The sequence below is a fragment of the Pyrus communis genome, chromosome 12, assembly GCF_963583255.1.
Source record: "Pyrus communis chromosome 12, drPyrComm1.1, whole genome shotgun sequence".
NCBI lineage: Eukaryota > Viridiplantae > Streptophyta > Magnoliopsida > Rosales > Rosaceae > Pyrus > Pyrus communis.
In genome coordinates this window covers 4,131,601-4,150,219 of record NC_084814.1, presented here as the reverse complement: position 1 = coordinate 4,150,219, position 18,619 = coordinate 4,131,601, and the positions used below count along the sequence as shown (strand labels likewise).

The following is an 18,619-nucleotide window of genomic DNA, read 5'->3' as shown; positions in this document are numbered from 1 at the left end:
TCCCTCCTTCCTCTGGTAAGCTTATCTTCTCTAAAATTTTGTTATTTATTTGTTTGGATTTTTTAATTTGGGGATGGGGAGAGTGAAAGAGGGGTGGGAAAAGCAAAGGGATGAGTGTATGAGTGTCAGGAAAACTGGGGATGGAGAAAACAATTGGGGAAAAAATTGGGGAAAAAATTAGGGTTTGTGGAGGAAACAAGAAAATTTGAGAGAGAAGAAAAATTGATTACTTCTCTATTCATGTTCCTTGAATCTTGTTTTGGATTAAAGAGTTATTTGTGTTTTTGTTGTACTTGGCTGGGGAGAATGTGTATGTTGTATGTGAATGTTTAGATTCGATGAACACCCTATAATAAACACATTAAAATTAAATTGCGTAAGTTTTAGGGCTAATTAACATGTTCTTATCATTCATCACCAATTCTGATATGAAAAATATCATGGACTTGGAGACTTGAATTTTGATCTTTTGTCTACCATTAATGGTAGATATTCCTCGTCTCATTCCAAATGCTCCTTTTGTAGCAGTGCAAAGTGCTCTGTGTTCAAATTATTTGGTGGCTTTCCTTTCTATGTCTTTTTAGGCCAACAAAGATAGAAGAAACCTTTTGACTGGGGAATGAATGAGCTAAAGAATGAATAGTAGAGAAATTAGGATTATGCAAATGACAGCAAATCACCATATATATTGTGTATAGAAATTAGGATTATGCAAATGGACCGGCTTCCGTGGAGGTCCATTTTTTTTTTCTACTTCCCCTTTAATTTGTATCGTTGCTGATTTAATTTGCCTTTATGTAATGGAATTCCTGAGCATGCTTCTGGCTACTGCTATTTCTCATTTTTGGTTCAATTGTTACATCAAATTTTCTTTTGTTCTCTGCTACTTGGTGATCGCGAGATGCGAATTGGGAATTTGAATTTGTTTGTGTGTTTGTGTGAGAGAGGTAATGGAAACTTTGTAGGATGAATTTGACTATTTCAGCTAGCAAACGAAATCATTTGTTTCTCCTTATTTCGATTGTTGTTGGAATTTTCTGCTTGCATTAATTGAATATGTAGCTTTAAGCACAGATCGAAGCTCAAACTTTCCCCAAATGATAACGATTGCTATCGTTTCTGCTGACTTCCATATGCAGTTAGGTTAGGCCTTATGTATTTTTGCTTCCATGACTATTATTCGGCCATGTGAAGATGTCTGTGAATTTCATCTGTTCTGTGAATTTCGTTTGGTTGACTTTGCAGGGTTTAATTTCATTAACTTTTTATCTATGCTAAGTCTAGATATATAAATATAGAAAGAATCCCTGTAAGTGAAGATGATGAATTTTTGTAACAAATAAAAGTCTTCGAATCTGGTTCTTACAACTACCTAATGCTTTCATGTACTATGCATTCTTAGAGTCCAATTTGTCTCTTTCATGTACATAATGCTTTCATGTACTGTGTATGCTCATTTGTCTCTTTCATGTACATAATGCTTACTGGTTTATATTACAATATCATACGTTCTTGTTTTAATATATATATATATATATATATGTATGTATGTATAGATATGTGTATGTATGTATACAAATCACTAGTTGGTATCGATGGCAAAGAAGGGGGCATCTTCGTCAAATCCTACAGCTAAATGGAATGCCCACAATATATCTATATTTTGTGATGTATGCATCAAGGAGGTTGAGGCCGGACATCGTCCGGGCACTCGCTTTGACAAAGATGGATATGCAAATATTAGAGAGCTAACTTCAAGGCAGAGAGTGGGCATGATTATAAAAGAAAGCAACTAAAAAATAAGTGGGATGCACTTAACAATGAGTGGAAGTTATGGAAAGAGCTAGTTGGTAAAGAAATTGGCCTAGGGTGGAATTCGAGCAAGGGTACTGTTGATGCCTCTGAGGAGTGGTGGAATAATAAAATTCAGGTTTGTGTATTTATCTTTTAATATGTATTATGATATCATGCAATATGTATTAACCATATTCCTTCTTACTTGTAGATAAACAAAGAATATGGAAGATAGCGAAAAAAGGGAATTGGTCTTGAGATGGAGGACAAATTAGATAGGATGTTCTCGAACACAGTTGCTACCGGTGAACATGCCTGGGCACCTTTATCTGGGGTACTACCACCAGAGACAAGAAAGGAATCTATAGGACAAATTTACAACAATTTACATACTTGCTTTGTATAATTATTACAATACAAAACAAAATTTTCAATTTTCAGGAAAATATTACTTGGTAGATGTGGGGTACCCACAAATGAGAGATTATTTGGAACCATATAAAGGTGAAAGATATCATCTTCCGGATTTTTGTAGGGGTCCCAAACCAACGGGTCATAAAGAGGTATTCAACCACATGCATTCTTCTCTTCGGAGCATCATTGAACGAACTTTTGGGGTATGGAAGAAAAGATGGGCAATTTTAAGGGATATGCCTAATTACCCGTTCAATAAACAAGTGAAGATTGTCATTACTACAATGGCTCTTCATAACTACATACGGAGGTATTCTGAACGTGATCGTCATTTTGATGACCCCAGGAACTATTGTGAAGAGAGCGATAATAGTGATGATGATGATGAAGAATACCAAAATTATCAAGTTGAAGGATCCCATGAGAAGCATTAAGAAATAGAATAACGGTAAATTTGATGAATGCATCTAATTAGACTACTTTCAAGTATATTAATAATATTGTACTAATGAATCCTAGTTATTCAGTCTAAAATATTTCAATTGAAGTAGTCTGTCATACTAATTAATATTTAAGATAAAGTTTATAAATATTTTTCTTTTAAAAATAAAGTATATTTAGTAATTCACTTTTATTTGTTAATAAAATTAAATTAATAGCATATCTAGTATTGTATCCTTTTTGGTCATTTCATACAGTCACATCTGTTTTACATAAAAGTTTACCAAACACTATCATATTGTTTTTTTATACAAAAAAGTTTACCAAACACTTTGCTGCTTTATTTCACAGTCGCTTATTCTCACAGCACAGCAGAAGCAGCTTTTTTTCAAAGCACATCAGTACCAAACCAGCCCTAAATAAACTTTGGGCCAGCTCATTTTTAGAGGTGGAGTTGCTCTAATGGACCATGTCGGTTTGGTAGGGCATTGCTTCATAAAAAAAAAAAAAAAATTATGATGCGAAACATTAAGTATAAGGATTCGATGTTGTCCAGAGGTTAGGATATTCTAGCTTTCACCTTGGAGACCCTCGTTCAATTCCCGGCAACTGAACCTTTTGTATTCTTTTTAGTTTAAATTTTGTTATATTCTACATTCAAACTCTGTGTTCCCAAGCTTCTCTCTTTCCTTCAAAGTTCAAACTTCATTCAAGAACCTTCCCCTCTTTTCGCTACAGTGCTCGAGACTCGTGGGGCAGAGGTTAATATCCGGTGGTCTCAATATAAAATCTTGAAAAAAAAGTAGACGATAAATTACCAACTTTTCATTCATAATCTTTGAACAATATTACAAGGTACAAAAACTAAATTTGTCCACAATATCAATTATGAAGTTTAATCATAACAACTTAACAATAGCTATAAGCTATTATGAATTTAAATTTTCCATCCAATACACATCATTTTTTATATTGTATATGATCAATTTAGACTAAAATATAAAACTTACTTAAAATGCAAAATTTACAAGGTTAATTGGTGGTGGAGACAATGGAGAGAAGTGAACCAAGTGATGGGTGTGGAGAGGAGACATGTGTAGGCATGAAGTAGTTAAGTGGCATTAGAGGAAAAAGGGATTTTGCAGTTTATTCAATTGGAGAAAGTAAATGCAAGCTACAAAAACTAAATTTGTCCACAATATCAATTATGAAGTTTAATCATAATAACTTAACAATAGCTATAAGCTATTGCAAATTTAAGTTTTCCATCCAATACACTTCATTTTTTATATTTGTGGAGCAAAAAATAATCAAGAAAATTATAGAGGTGACACGTGGACTTTTGGGTAAAAAGCACAAAATTACCCTTGAGGCACACCAGGATTCCCACGTGCCTGCAACGGACAATAACGGCTCAATCAAGTAAGAGTCAAAGGTGATCAAAATGGTATTTATTCAAATCCCTCTTATCACTCCCCTATAAATAGCCCTATTATCCTACTAAAAAGCTAAGCCATTTGCTACCCACAAACTCCTAAACACATTCTTTTCAGAATTCTAACCTTGGAATCGAAGATTCTTTGGCCAAAGCCCCCGATTCATTGTGGGCGACTGAGGCTTTTGGCTTTAATCTTAGGTGTTATTATTTTGTAGGTGCATTTTCGTCAAAGGAGAAGATAATGGAAATTTACATCCAAAAATTGGTGTTTTCATTGAGAGTTTGATTCACACGCTTGAAGATGACTCTTGCATTCAAAGTTTCTCATTTCTTGTTCGTTCGTAAATTTTTCATATGTTCTTATTCCTAGAATTTTTTTTAATTCTTTGAATAGATGTAGGAGAAAAATACAATGGCGGGAAATTCGGAAACTACAACGAATGGAACTTCCTACGTTCAAAGATCTGGATCAAATGATGGAGGACACGATGTAGCCCTACCACGACGATCCAATAGACTCACCGTGACAAGAGAAGTAACCTTGCCACCATGGAACACCACCACCATGCCAGAAGAGTGGGACAACTCCATGGTAGCTAGGCCATGAAACAACGACAGCTGCAGCCCACAAAGCAATAGCCCAGCGAGTAGCTGTAGAGCAACAAGCCCACGGGGCAACCAACCCATGACGCAACGCGAGCCCAAGCAGCGTTGAGAAGAGGAAAGGCCCAGTTGAATATTAGAGTGTGCCATAACCAAGACTATAAACTAATAAGAATATTGTTTCAACCAATAACGTAATGCCACGTGGCATGATCCACAACCTCATGTTTTATTTTTTGTCCATATAAACCTACATCCATCCTAATTCATACATCAAACTCAAACTAGCTTAGAATCCTTCTTCATTGTTTTTAAATCTTGAATTCTTACGTCTTCTTCAAGGAGATTGTATGAAATTGATGAGGAAGAGAAAAAATCGTTGGCAGAACATGAAGAATTATTCAATCTTGAGGATGGTGCAGATGAGGCGTTCGTAATGGAAGAGAAAGATGACGATGAACTTAGAAGGCAGAGAGCCTCACATTCTCGTCGTGTCATGCAAGTTGTGGGTCAAATCTCCAAACCCAGACGTGCTGCAAACTTGGATAGAAAGAGGGAAATACGAGGTAATGATCTCTTGGAAGATTATTTTATCCCCAACAATGTATTCCCTGATCATGTTTTTAGACGTCATTTTAGAATGCAACGAAATTTGTTCAACAAAATCATGATTGCTATTTTCAACCATAATCCATGCTTTGTGCAAAAAAAAGATGTTTTTCATGTTATAGGTCTCCGTCCTGAGCAAAAAACTAATGATGCCTTGCGGAGACTTGCATATGGAGCATTTGCAGACCAAGTGGATGAGATTATGAGGATGGAAAAATCAACTGTTCTAGAGTCCCTAATGTGGTTTTGCTCCACAATCGAAGCCCTCAACACCAATGAGTACTTCTGGAAACCCACGACAATGGACTTGCGAAGGCTTCTGAAGCAGGGTGAAATGCACGACTTTCCTAGCATGATTGGAGGCATCGACTGTATGCACTGGACTTAGAAAAACTGTCCAAGTGTGTGGCAAGGAGCTTATGGCGACCGAAAATGAGCCAAAAATATCATTTTGGACGCTGTGGCATCATTTGATACATGGATTTGGCATGCTTTTTTTAGGTATTCCAAGAGCTCCAAATGACCTCAATGTCTTTGCCCAATCTCCAGTGTTCGACGAGGTGCTGCAAGGAAAAACACCGAAAGTCACATATTAGGTCAATGGACATAAGTACAACGGAGTAGACTACCTAGCAGACTACATTCACCCAAGGTGGACATTGTTTGTCAAAACAGTGCCACGTCCACAAAGTGAAACGGAAAAACACTTCACAAGATGTCAAGAGGGGTGTAGGAAGGATGTGGAGCTTTTGGTATCCTGCAAGCTCGTTGGGCGATTGTCAGGGGTGCTGCCAGATTGTTTGATGTAGAGGCTCTTCGATCCATCATGATGACGTGCGTCATTCTCAACAACATGATTGTGGAAGATTAGTATGATTATGATGTAGTTGATGAATATGAGCCAGACACGATCAACAATTTCAAAACACATATATATTGTGCTCATGACCGCACCGCATACCTCGTGCAACACGAGCCATTGAAAAAGGTATGGACATTATAATTAATTGGTCATTGAATGGTACACTTCAATGCAACGACCACACATGCACTTAAGCTGTCAAAGTGACTCGATTGAGCACTTGTGGGGATTGAAACAAGGTGAAAAAACTTAAAAGGTGCTTGTGGTTTAAGAATAAAGTTGTTAGTTTATTTGGTATGTTTTTTTTTTTTTTTTATGTTTTATTTGGTGTGTTTTTGTAATTTTATTTGGTGTGTTTTTTTAAGTTTGTTTGGTTAGTTTATGTAATTTTATTTGGTGTGTTTATGTAAGTTTATTTAGTGTGTTTTTGTAAGTTTATTTGGTGAATTTATGTAATTTTATTTGATGTGTTTGTGTAATTTTATTTGGTGTACTCTTAGTTTAAATAAAGTACTAAAAATAAATAAGAAATTACATAAGGTACTAGAAATAAATAAGAAATTACATAAAGTACTAGAAATAAATATGAAATTACATAAAATACTAGGAATAAATACCAAATTACATAAAGTCTGTGTAACTATAACCCCATCCACTTGTTCCCTCGTTTCTTGCAAGCCTCATTCGCACCACGTCCTTTTTTTCCGATGTCCAAAAATATTTAAAATTCAAAGACATTCATAGTATCATGATCTGCTTGAGCCATCATTTCTTCTCTAAGCATCTCCATTTCTTGATTAAGTAGTTCTCTGTCTCTTATTAGCTGCATCACGTCTCTCAGTAGCTGCTAAGATTGCTTCCATAGTTGCAACTTTTGCCTCATCTCTAGCCGCGTCCCGCACCAAGTTTAGTTTACCTTGGCGAGTAGTCACTTTTGGAAGAACTCCCTTTTTTCTTTGCTACCATTTTACCTTGAGGCCTTTGGGACAGACGAGTCGGCTCTGGCACTACTTTAGGCATCCCTTCTGACTCTGGCACTGCTTTAGGCGAACAGTGTAGAAGGATGCCGTGCATGACAACTTCTGGACTGGTTGGCACAAGTTTGTAACTGGGACAATCTTTGACAACATTCCTAGCAATTGAATAATTTGTTTTTGTTGTTTGCATTGTACCAAGCTTGTGCTTTGAAGTGTTTATAAAATGCGAGAGAAGATAATTTTATAAGTAAGGTAATTAATGTGGGGAATATTATAAAATGCGTGTGTAATACAAATAAATTTAAAAAAAAAATATTGTCACCTGATTCGCTAAACTTTTGCCATTACTCAAATTATTAGCAACATGAGAGATGGCATTTTCCCAACAAGTAAGCAATATGTTGAGTTTTTTCCAACGACCTTGAAGACCTTGATTACTTATTGCATCTTTTCTAAGCTTCTCGAAAACGATGTAGTAATTTTACTCCGGAGTTCTCGCAACTACATCTCATTACCCGTAATCAAGACATGAGTAGCTTGAACCCAGCATTCACACAATGTAACATCTTCAATGACCCTCCAAGTAGCCATTTTTTTGCACACAAAAGTATATGAAAGCTTTGGTTGAAAGTGTTGAAAATATTGAAAGGTGGTTTAAGGTGGAAGATGATGGTTAGGTACTTATAGAAGAAAATAATAAATTTTCGTTTTATTTTTTCTGTATTTTTAAACAATTTTTATTAAGTAATTAATCTGGACCGTTGGATTTCAAAAAGATTGAAATCCAACAGCCCAAAAGTGGACACGTGGCCAATGGTAAGATTTCTGACATTTTTTTTGTGTTTTTCTAGCCGTCCAACAACCATCTCCATGCCGTCCAACAACCATCTCCGTGCCATGTGGCCCAAGTCCGGCACCCTAGTTAGTGCATCTGTAGCGCAGAGCCCACCTCTGCTAGCTATCGGGAATGCGCGCCCATGTACCAACCACAAAAAGACTCTGCCCGTGGCTGACGTCATGCTAACGTTAGCATTACGTCACATTGGCCGGTTCCTTACTCAGTCCATTTTGAGCCGGCCTAGAAGCTAGGGTGGACTTTGGGCCAGCCTATTGGGTGGGGTAGAGAGTTTTTGGGGAGCTAAGCTATTTTGGGGAACCTTGGACCAACCTATTTGGATGGGGTGGACTTGCTCTTATATTAAATCAATCTTCCATCTTCTTTGTATTATTTATTCTAGTGATATTCTTAATTTAAGTTTTAGTGAAGAGTTTTAACTAATGGCTAAACCTAGATCTAAAATGCCTAAAGGTTATCGAAAGTTGACAAATTATCAGATGGTAGCCTTAATTCCAATCCTGAAAACAAATCAAAATCATCCCAATTATACTAGACGTCCATCACGTCCTCCCACGTGGTTTTTGGATGCACCGAATAAATTTTAGGGTGTGAATCACCACTCTATTTTGCATCACACAAATTTGGCTTCATAGATGGGACAACTTACTTATAAGCCCATGTAAGGTTCATCCTCTCATCAATGTGAGATTTATTCTCAACAATTAGTAGACAAGTTTTACTGTAAATATGTAGAATAATGTAACATGAAATTTTTTTTGTAGTTTTATTTTATTTTGTTGAAAATGATGTAGTTATTATATATTATAATGTGAACTGCCAATTTGGTCCCTAAACTAAACAGTAATCGCTTGTAATAAAAAATTAAAAAATAGGCATAGTCTATAAAAGTAATCAGAAAATACATAACATGCATGCTTCTCTATAAATGTAATTTTGGTTAGTTAGGTTCATACATCTAGCAGTCTAACCTAGAACCCTCAAACCCTCTTCATATATAGTATACTCGAACAATGGCCAAACTAGCAATAGTAGATTTATCCAATGAAGACTGCTTCAAGCCTGGGACAAGTTCTTGGCTCTCAATACGCAAAGACATTTGACATGCACTCGATGAGCTTGTTTGCTTTGTGGCAATATTGCCCGACAAAATTTCTTCGGAGCTTCATGGTGGCCACTGCGATATGTTGGACGAGTTGTTTGATTTACCAATTGAAATCAAAGTGAAAAGTTCTTATGAAAAGCCTTACCCCACCCAAGGAGTTGAGGGTGTGGCTTATGAAAGCTTGGGGATTGCTGGTGCTACAAATCCTGAACAAACTCAGATATTTGAACATGATTTTTGGCCCAATGGAAATGGTGTATTTCGGTATGATTTACTCAACTTAATTCCACAATAAACATTGAAATGTTAATTTTTTACGTACATTTACACAACTAATTTGTTCTTAATTTAGTTGGGCAGTGAGACTACTGATTTGTATATAAAAGCGATGGAAGAACTACATCATGCTGTCACGAGAATGGTGTTTGAAAACTATGGTGCAGAGGAGTACCTTGATGATCACCTTCAATCAACAATTCACACGTGCCGATTTAGCAAATACAGTGAACCAACTGAGAAAACTGGAACTGGTATGAGTATCCTCTGCGGTATCCACGGTCATACAGACACAAACTTTACCACCATGCTCTATCAAAATGATGTCAAAGGTCTGGAAATAAATTCAAAGGAGGATGAGTGGATATGTTTTGATCCTTTGCCTTCGTCCTTCATATTTCTAGCAGGTGATGGAGTTCAGGTATGCCACAAACACAATCATGTGATACGTAAGTATGTAATCAAATTATCATTACTATTGTTAATTGTTGACTTGTATAATATTTCCCTTAATTTTGGGATTCCTATAATTTTGGGTTTCCTAGTTTAGGTGATAGATTGCTTGTAATTATTCTTTCCTTAGGATTGTAAATGATTATATATACCTCAGAATGAGAAGAATACAATTAACACATTCAAAGCATTCTCTTCTTGGCACCAGAGCCAGGTCTTAAAAAAGGAAAGAAAAATTTCGAACCCAAACTGGGTTTGTGTTACTCATCTGTGCCCAGCACCATTGCTGCACCTTCGACAAACAACGAGCAATGAGAAGTTGTTGCTGTTTCCATTTCTGCCCCCGAACTGCAGCGAGCGACGTGTGTCTTTGCTGCCTGAGTGTCTTGGCCGCTCAGCCTTTGTGCGACGGTTTGCGCACGACGAAGATGTCGTTGGGCTAATTTTCAGGCAATATTTTTTAACTTTATGCGATGAAGGTACTGACGTTGCGCAAACTGTTTTTTGTACTAGTTGCTCTTGGTATTTGTGAACTCTTATGGTTGAAGTTTCTATTACAAGATTTGGGGGTTAACCATAGTCAGCCAATGAAGGGCTCATTTGGATGTGCTTTTAAAATGACTAAAAGCGCTTTTAGAGAAATGTTTTTTGGTTCCAAAAGCATGTGAAGTGCTTTTCCAGAATTTGCTTGCATTTTTATCAAGTATTGGTTTCAAAAATATTTTCATCAAAAGCGCTTTCAGTCATTTTAAAAACACATCCAAACAAGCTCGAAGTTATTTTGTGACAACAAAGCTGCAAGGGATATCGCTCATAATCCGGTACAACATGATAGGACTAAGTATGTGGAGGTTGATAGGATCTTCATTAAAAAAAAAATTGGAAGGAAAAGTAATTGAATTTCCTCTGATTAGGACCGAGGATCAAGTGGCAGATATACTTACAAAGGTCGGTTCTAGCAACAAGTTTTCAATGTTTTTGGACAAGTTGGGCATGTGTGACATATATGTGGAGGTTGAGTTGTATAATATTTCCTTTAATTTTGGGATTCCTATAATTTTGGGTTTCCTAGTTTAGGTGATAGATTGTTTGTAATTAATTATTCTTTCCTTGTTGTAGTAGGATTGTACATGATTATATATACCTTAGAATGAGAAGAACACAATTAACACATTCAAACCATTCTCTTCTTTAATTTCTAAAGGTGTAGAACATTTGAAATGATATATTTTGTCATCAAAATGTCAATATTTTGTATTGGAAAATGTACAATAATATATTTCTTAGTGGGAATGTTTGCGCGGTTTTGTTGGACTTAGGTTTGGAGCAACGATAGAATATGAGCTTGTAGACATCTAGTGACTTGGAGTGAGAATGATGTACGATACTCGGGCGGACTATTTTCATTCAGGGTAGGCAAAACACAGACACCAAAGGACCTTATAAACGAGGACCACCCCCTACAGTATAAGCCATTGAATACCTCGGAATATACTCAATATAGGAAGAAATTTACTCCAGCATTGGACCTGACTATACCGTCAAGGCATATTGTGGCGTTTGATTTACCTTGGTCTAAGGCTACACGCCAGTTCCTCTCCTTATTTACCTTTCTTTACCTCTTCTCGTTTCTTTGTTTGCTTTCCTGTCAAGCATAATGCTGTGTGGCCTCCTGTATTGTTGTTTGGTATATGTTTATGTCGTCGTCTCTTATTTACTTTCAAGTTGCAGCACCGTTTGTACAATTGGCAGCCGTCACTGTTTATTTGGCTGCCACCGTTCTAGAATCCTTGGGTTTCTGGAAAGTCTTGTTTCGGTGGGGGTTGATTCTCGTAAGTGCAAGATAAATAAAAAATAATAAATATTCGTGATGCACACATTATTGTGTTAGCCATCGAAGGGGGTCTTTCGTGACCAACAATAGCAAGTTGGGCTTCATTGTATCCATTTGGTTTATTCGCATACTTTGTTTTGCACGCTAAATGTGTTGGCATCTTTCATTAGTGGTTGTGAATGATTTATTTTTCTCAATCTTTTCGACCTTGTATTTATAGACTTTCCAAGCCTTAATTATGGTTGAACTTGGCCTTGATTGTGGACTTGATTAATTGACGAAAGAACTAGGACTTGATTTGAGACTTGGTTAGTGATTTGATTCCATCAATTAATTTGTTTGACTTAAATTAAATTAATTAAAAAGTTAATAAAAATAATTTGTAACTATTTTTCACCAAATGTTGTCGCATTACGCCCTTAGTGACTTGTTCGGTTTTGATGAGTCATGTGCCATGCGTACAATTTGTGAGACTCACGGTGCACTTTACGTATCCCTGGTATGTCAAAATTTAATGTGTTGATGAATATTTATTTCATCGAAATTTCAGTGTCTACAAATGCCCCTACTTTAAGGCGCAGTGTATACACGTTTTTGTCACGTGTAGATAATGCGTTTTGAAATCTCTTCGCATAGTGGATGTACTTTGACCACTGTACTTTGAAGTCCTTCAATGTAGATGTCGATCCAAGGGTCGTCGAGGCTTGATCTTGAATTGAGCTGGAAGTTTCTTCAAGGGCCATCGAGGCTCAATCTTGAACGAAACGAGAGCACGAGTAGTTTCAAGTGGTGAATGATCTTTGACTTTGGCGGTGGATGAATCGGCACATGTTTGTTATGCTTGTGGATTCTGCACGAGCTTGATGAAGAACAAGCTTGTTTACTTTGGCTAGGGAGCTTTCTAGTTTCATCCGAAGGTTTGAATTTACTTCATTTCTCAGCTCTCGAGTTTGATTCAAGGGTGGAGGAAACTTGATCTTGAATTAGACTTGTGATTTCTTCAAGAACCGTTGAGGCTTGATCTTGAATGAAACTGGACCACGAGGATTGTCATGTGGCTAGTGGTCTTCGGCTTTAATGTGGATGACCAGCACATGTATTTGTTGTGCTTGTTGATTCTCTGATGCAGTGAATGGGGAGCAAATATATTTAAGGCTTTAGTGACTTTTCATTTCTCAAAACCTTTGTCACATTCTCTTTTAATTGAGTTTCCTAGTAACTATCCTACTATTAAATATTTACTCTACCAATGCTTTGTAATCTTCCTATTTAAAGGGCACCAAATGTATCCTTAAGAAAGTGAATTAGTGAATTAAAGTTAATCAAAGAAGAGTGATTTTCTTTTTTCTTAAATCAATTGTTAGACTTGGTCGTGTCGAGTGAATCTACGATTAGCAACGTGAGTGATTCCGTTGCCCCTGGTTGAGTGATTCCCAAGTTCTATTCCCGTAGAGACGTGACCGAATATGTTTCCCTGGTTGAGCGATTCCCAGGTTATCATCCATCATCACCCGAGACTCCTTGGTTTTTTCCCTACGTTAAGTGGCATCAAAGCAGGTTTTTCGCTGCGTATGAAGATCATGGGTGAGATTATTCATTTATTTCAATATCAAATGGTTGAAGAGTGGTTGATTGGAACTCCCCACCAATTTATGCTTGAGTATTCAGAGAATGGTGTTTTGATGATTCCTATCCAAACAGTTGCTAACTTTGAAGTGAATGTTGAAGAACATGCTTTGGTAGATATTTACAGATTGAAAAGTTCAGAATATGAAGTATTTGGATTTTTTCAAGATGAGAAGATTGAATGTTAATTTCATCACGAATTTCAATGATCCGAACCGTCTATTTTGTAAGTCTCAATTTATAGATCATCCATGCAAAAATTTAATTTAATTTAATTTGAAACAATTTGTCTATTTGATTATCACGATAAAATTTCATTATTTTTTATAGAACAAAATATTCGTTAATTTTTTTGAACTCAATTAAATATCTCAAATATTTTCAATTTGGTTAATATTTTACAAAAATAACCTAATAACTGTAACTTAAAAAATAATCGTTAAATATCAATGTCGTACATGCCTCACAACTTAACCTTTTTTTTTTTTTAAGAAATAGAATCCCTTCTCTTAAATATATAAAATATAAAATATAAAATATATAATATATAATACACACACGCGCGCACGCACGCACGAACGCACACGGTTCCATCACTTGAACAAATGATGGCCATCGTTGCCTTATTTTACTCTTTTTTTATTGCTTTCCGTACGGCACATCACCTCAAACAAACGATGGCTATCATTGCTTTTATTATTTCGTTCTTTTTTTTGCTTCAAGTCCTTGTGAAGTTTGTACGCATATGACATGGCATCACTATAATTATCTAACCTAACCGCTATATGTTAGGTACTAAATCAAATTAGTATACATTAATTATTCACAATTCTGCGTGCAATTTATATGCTCAATTTTCTAATGTTGGTTACTCTTCAATCATCATCATAACTATGACAAAGATAAATTGGCAGTCAGCTTACCTCAAATCATTCTCGGTGGCCAAGCACCGGAGCATTTATTTCATGTTCAAAAGTACAATTACGAATAACTTCGTAATATCGTAGTTTAAATCCTTGACAATATGACTGCACGCAGTACCCTCTCTTGTTGTACATAATACATATGTTTTCTAGGATGATATGTTTATTTGGTGACTTACTTGTTGCAGTTTCATAGCAAACAACTGAAACTATGAGGATTGTGATATTGTGACACTGGAATTCCTTACAGGATTGAGTGCTAGGATTAGTTTGCGCCAGTGACTATTGTACGAAATTGACAGACAAGTTTAAGAAACTGATCACTGTTTGACCTTGTATTGCATTTCTTTTTTGCCTTTAAATATTCGTGAGGTGACTCTACTTCTTTGAGGTTGAATCACAATGATCAGGATGCAGCCTATTATGAGGCTTAGCTCACTCTCCTACCTCTTTAATATAGATAATATCGTTTGTTTAAAAAAAAAAATTAAAAAAAAAAAAAAAACAATGATCAGAATGCTGGTTTTCTTCCAATTTTGTTACTATTCTACGTTCAACCTCTGTGTTCTCAAGCTTCTCTCCTTTCTTCAAAGTTCAAACTTCATTCAAGAACCTTCCTCTCTTTTCGCTGCAGTGCTCGAGACTTGGGAGGGAAAGGTTATTATCTAGCGGTCTCAATATAAAAGCTTAAAAAAAAATACACAAAAATAATTTTGAAAAATTAGACGATAAACTACTAACTCTTCATTCATAATCTTTGTACAAACTAGATTACAAGCTATAAAGACTCAATTTGTCGACAATATCAATTATGAAGTTTAATCATAACAACTTTTTTTTTTTTGAACAAACGATAGTATCTATACTAAGGGAGTGGGCTAAGCCTTATAATGGGCTTGCCATAATAATGTGGTTCAATTTCTCATTTGACGATAATCAAACCTAAGACATCTTACTTACAAATGAAAAAGAATATTATTAGAAAGTAGTACTAAGTGACTAATCATAACAGCTTAACTTATCTATAAGCTATTATGAAATTAAATTTTCCATTCAATACACTTCAATTTTAATATTTAAATGATTAATTTATACTAAAATAGGGTATTGAAATTAAAATAAACAAACAGGGGGGGGGTGAAGTGGCAGTGGAGACTGGAGAGAAGTGACCTAGGTGGTGGTCGGGAAAATGAGACATGTGAAGGCGTGGATCAGCTAGTGGTGGCTTGGGGATCGGTTGGGTGGCATTAGAGGAAACATGGATTTGGATTTGGGAATTATCCAATTGGAAAAAGTAAATCCAAAATGGGATGAGATCTTGAGTAAGAGGAAAGAGAATAGACTCTATTTATTTATTTTTAATTAAAAAAAGGGTCTTTATTACATGGCTTAATAAGAAGACTTGCTTTTAATGATTTTGCTTTAAATGGCCAAGTTAGGATGCATAACTTAGTCTAAATATATCGTTGTATTTAAAAAAGGGAAAATTTTTTTTGGCTTGGCTCAAAATAACATCATTTTGGCCAAGTCAAATAGTCCTCTTTCTCTTCATTAATCATTTGCATAACTTGCAGCCGCTGCACTCTTCTTCTTGTCCACCACATGACCAAACTTAGGTGGTCCTCAAAGGTCCTCACGACCACTTATTTGGGCTTCCAGGTGGTCTCGAGACCACCCAAGTCCCTTAATGCATCTGCCACGGGTTATAATGACATACCCCTTCATTCACATTGTGGTTTAATCTCTATCTTTTATATGGAAATGATAGATACGCATAATTTCTGTTCTCTTACACACCCTTGTTTAATATTGTTCGCTCTCATTCGTTTAATGGTGGTGAAAATCAACTTCCTCTTTCGAATTTGTCGTTCGTTCAAATGGTGTGTGAAAATCAGCTTCTCTCGAATTTATCATTCCATGTACCAGCTGCCAAGGACAGTAGCAGGCTTCTTTCCCACCTCGATTTTGGCCGAATGATTCAGGTCAGCAAATATAGAGCTAGTAAACTCGGCCAAAAGTTTAATATAAAACTTTAAGCTTGCCGAATGACAGCAGTAGGGCAAGTGGCCCACTACTATAGCGGTAGAGAGGAATGTTGCGCTTGCACCACGACGTGAGTTTAAACTTCGATTTCTTAATCTAACATTTAATCTAACAAATCGACCATTCAACAAAAAAAAAAAAAAAAAAAAAAAAGGATAGCGACCGGCTTCTTTTATTTATGTTAACTCTGTCCTATAATACTAAATTAATCCAACTTAACTCTATTATTGCATTCAATCAGAAGTCCGACGTACATGATATATCAACAAACCACGCTAAATTACAAGAAATATATTAAGAATTTTTTTATCACTTGTGATTGTCTTATAATTCCATTACCACATCTAAGTAAGAAATCTAATCAAACTCCAAATAATAGAGGGACAAGACTTCACAAGTGTTCACAGCATGGTGTGAATGACATGGTTCATATGTTCTATGGTCTAATTCTTGGTTTACAGGCCCAAGAGAGAGACATATTATTACAATAATAAGCCATCCAAATCAAGTGTAAATAGAAAATTGTAGTGGGTTGCCTATTGGATAGAGCACTCATCTTCAATCTACTGCGTTATCGGCAGGGTTCAAATCATTCACATCGTAAACTAAGTAGTACTTGCTTGTAATAAAAAAAGTTAAAAATTGGTGTAATCTATTAAAGAAATCAGAAAATACATAACATGCATGCTTCTCTATAAATGTAATTTTGGTTAGTTAGGTATATACATCTAGCAGTTTAACCTAGAACCCTCAAACCCTCTTCATATATAGTATACTCAAACAATGGCCAAACTAGCAGTGGTAGATTTATCCAATGAAGACTGCTTCAAGCCTGGGACAAGTTCTTGGCTCTCAGTACGCAAAGACATTTGCCATGCACTCGAGGATCTTGGCTGCTTCGTGGCAATATTACCCGACAAAATTTCTTCGGAGCTTCGTAGTGCCCACTTCGGTATGTTGGACGAGTTGTTTGATTTCCCAACTGAAACCAAAATGAAAAGTTCTTATGAAAAGCCTTATCCCACTGGCTACCAAAGAGTTGAGGGCGCGGCTTACGAAAGCTTGGGGATTGCTGGTGCTACAAATCCTGAACAAACTCAGATATTCGAACATCATTTTTGGCCCAATGGAAATGATGTATTTCAGTATGATTTACTCAACTTAATTCCACAATAAACATTGAAATGTTAATTTTTTTACGTACATTTACACAACTAATTTGTTCTTTGTTGGGCAGTGAGACTGCTGATTTGTATATAAAAGTGATGGAAGAACTACATCATGCTGTCACGAGAATGGTGTTTGAAAAATATGGTGTAGAGGAGTACCTTGATGATCACCTTCAATCGACAATTCACACATGCCGATTTAGCAAATACAGTGAGCCAGCTGAGAAAACTGGAACTGATATGAGTATCCTCCGTGGTATCCACGGTCATACAGACACAAACTTTACCACCATACTCTATCAAAATGATGTCAAAGGTCTAGAAATAAAGTCAAAGGACGATGAGTGGATAGGTTTTGATCCTCTGCCTTCGTCCTTCATATTTCTAGCAGGTGATGGAGTTCAGGTATGCCACAAACACAATTATGTGATACGTACGTATGTAATCAAATTATCATTACTATTGTTAATTTCTAAAGGTGCAGAACATTTGAAATGATATATTTTGTAATCAAAATATCAATATCTTGTATTGGAAAATGTATAATAATATATTTCTTAGCGGGAACGTTTGCGTGGTTTTGCTTGACTCAGGTTTGGAGCAACGACAGAATACGAGCTTGTAGACATCGAGTGACCTGGAGTGAGAATGATGTACGATACTCGGGCGGATTATTTTCATTCAGGGTAGGGGAAACACATACACCAAAGGAGCTTATAGACGAGGACCACCCCTTACAGTACAAGCCATTGAATACGTCGGTATATACTGAATATAGGAAGAAAAATTACGCCAGCATTGGACCTGACTATACCGTCAAGGCATATTGTGGCGTTTGATTTGTCTTGATCTAAGGCTACAGGCCAGTTTTTCTCCTTATTTACCTTTCTTTACCTCATCTCGTTTCTTTGTATTTCTTTCCTGTCAAACATAATGTTGTGTCGCCTCCTGTATTGTTGTTTGGTATATGTTTATGTCATTGTCTTTTATTTACTGTCAAGTTGCAGCACCGTTTTTATAACTGGCAGCCGTCACTGTTTATTTGGCTGCCACCGTTCTAGAGTCCTTGAGTTTCTTGAAAGTCTTCTTTCGGTGTTGGGTTGATTTTTGTAAGTGCAAGCTAAATAAAAATAAAAAATATTTGTGATGCACACATTATTGTGTTAGCCCTCCAAGGGGGTCTTTTGTGACCAACA

At 36.2% G+C, this 18,619-nt stretch overlaps 2 protein-coding genes and 2 pseudogenes across 2 annotated transcripts; all 4 read left to right on the top strand.

Moving 5' to 3' along the window:
• The first annotated feature begins 1,288 nt into the window (after window positions 1-1,288).
• LOC137711696 (L10-interacting MYB domain-containing protein-like) lies at window positions 1,289-2,283 on the top strand (annotated as a pseudogene).
• A 2,216-nt stretch (window positions 2,284-4,499) lies between these two features.
• LOC137711338 (uncharacterized) lies at window positions 4,500-5,895 on the top strand. The gene is made up of 4 exons (XM_068450568.1): window positions 4,500-4,663; window positions 5,033-5,256; window positions 5,422-5,670; window positions 5,801-5,895. The coding sequence occupies exons 1-4, from the start codon at window positions 4,500-4,502 to the stop codon at window positions 5,893-5,895; spliced, it is 732 nt and encodes a 243-aa protein (XP_068306669.1).
• A 3,112-nt stretch (window positions 5,896-9,007) lies between these two features.
• LOC137709937 (deoxypodophyllotoxin synthase-like) lies at window positions 9,008-11,392 on the top strand (annotated as a pseudogene).
• Window positions 11,393-17,034: 5,642 nt separating this feature from the next.
• On the top strand, window positions 17,035-18,262 carry LOC137709838 (probable 2-oxoglutarate-dependent dioxygenase AOP1). The gene is made up of 3 exons (XM_068448820.1): window positions 17,035-17,399; window positions 17,492-17,828; window positions 18,017-18,262. Exons 1-3 carry the CDS (start codon window positions 17,038-17,040, stop codon window positions 18,260-18,262), a joined length of 945 nt encoding a protein of 314 aa, XP_068304921.1. The 5' UTR covers window positions 17,035-17,037.
• Window positions 18,263-18,619: the final 357 nt, after the last annotated feature.

Bases quoted from the DNA above. Each gene is read 5' to 3' on its own strand.
- LOC137711338 (XM_068450568.1), top strand. From the start codon at position 4,500: ATGGCGGGAAATTCGGAAACTACAACGAATGGAACTTCCTACGTTCAA. The intron at 4,664-5,032 runs GTGGGACAACTC...GTCTTCTTCAAG, and splicing joins ACCACCACCATGCCAGAAGA to GAGATTGTATGAAATTGATG. The intron at 5,257-5,421 runs GTAATGATCTCT...TTCATGTTATAG, and splicing joins TAGAAAGAGGGAAATACGAG to GTCTCCGTCCTGAGCAAAAA.
- LOC137709838 (XM_068448820.1), top strand. From the start codon at position 17,038: ATGGCCAAACTAGCAGTGGTAGATTTATCCAATGAAGACTGCTTCAAG. The intron at 17,400-17,491 runs GTATGATTTACT...TTTGTTGGGCAG, and splicing joins AATGGAAATGATGTATTTCA to TGAGACTGCTGATTTGTATA. The intron at 17,829-18,016 runs GTATGCCACAAA...TGCTTGACTCAG, and splicing joins TAGCAGGTGATGGAGTTCAG to GTTTGGAGCAACGACAGAAT.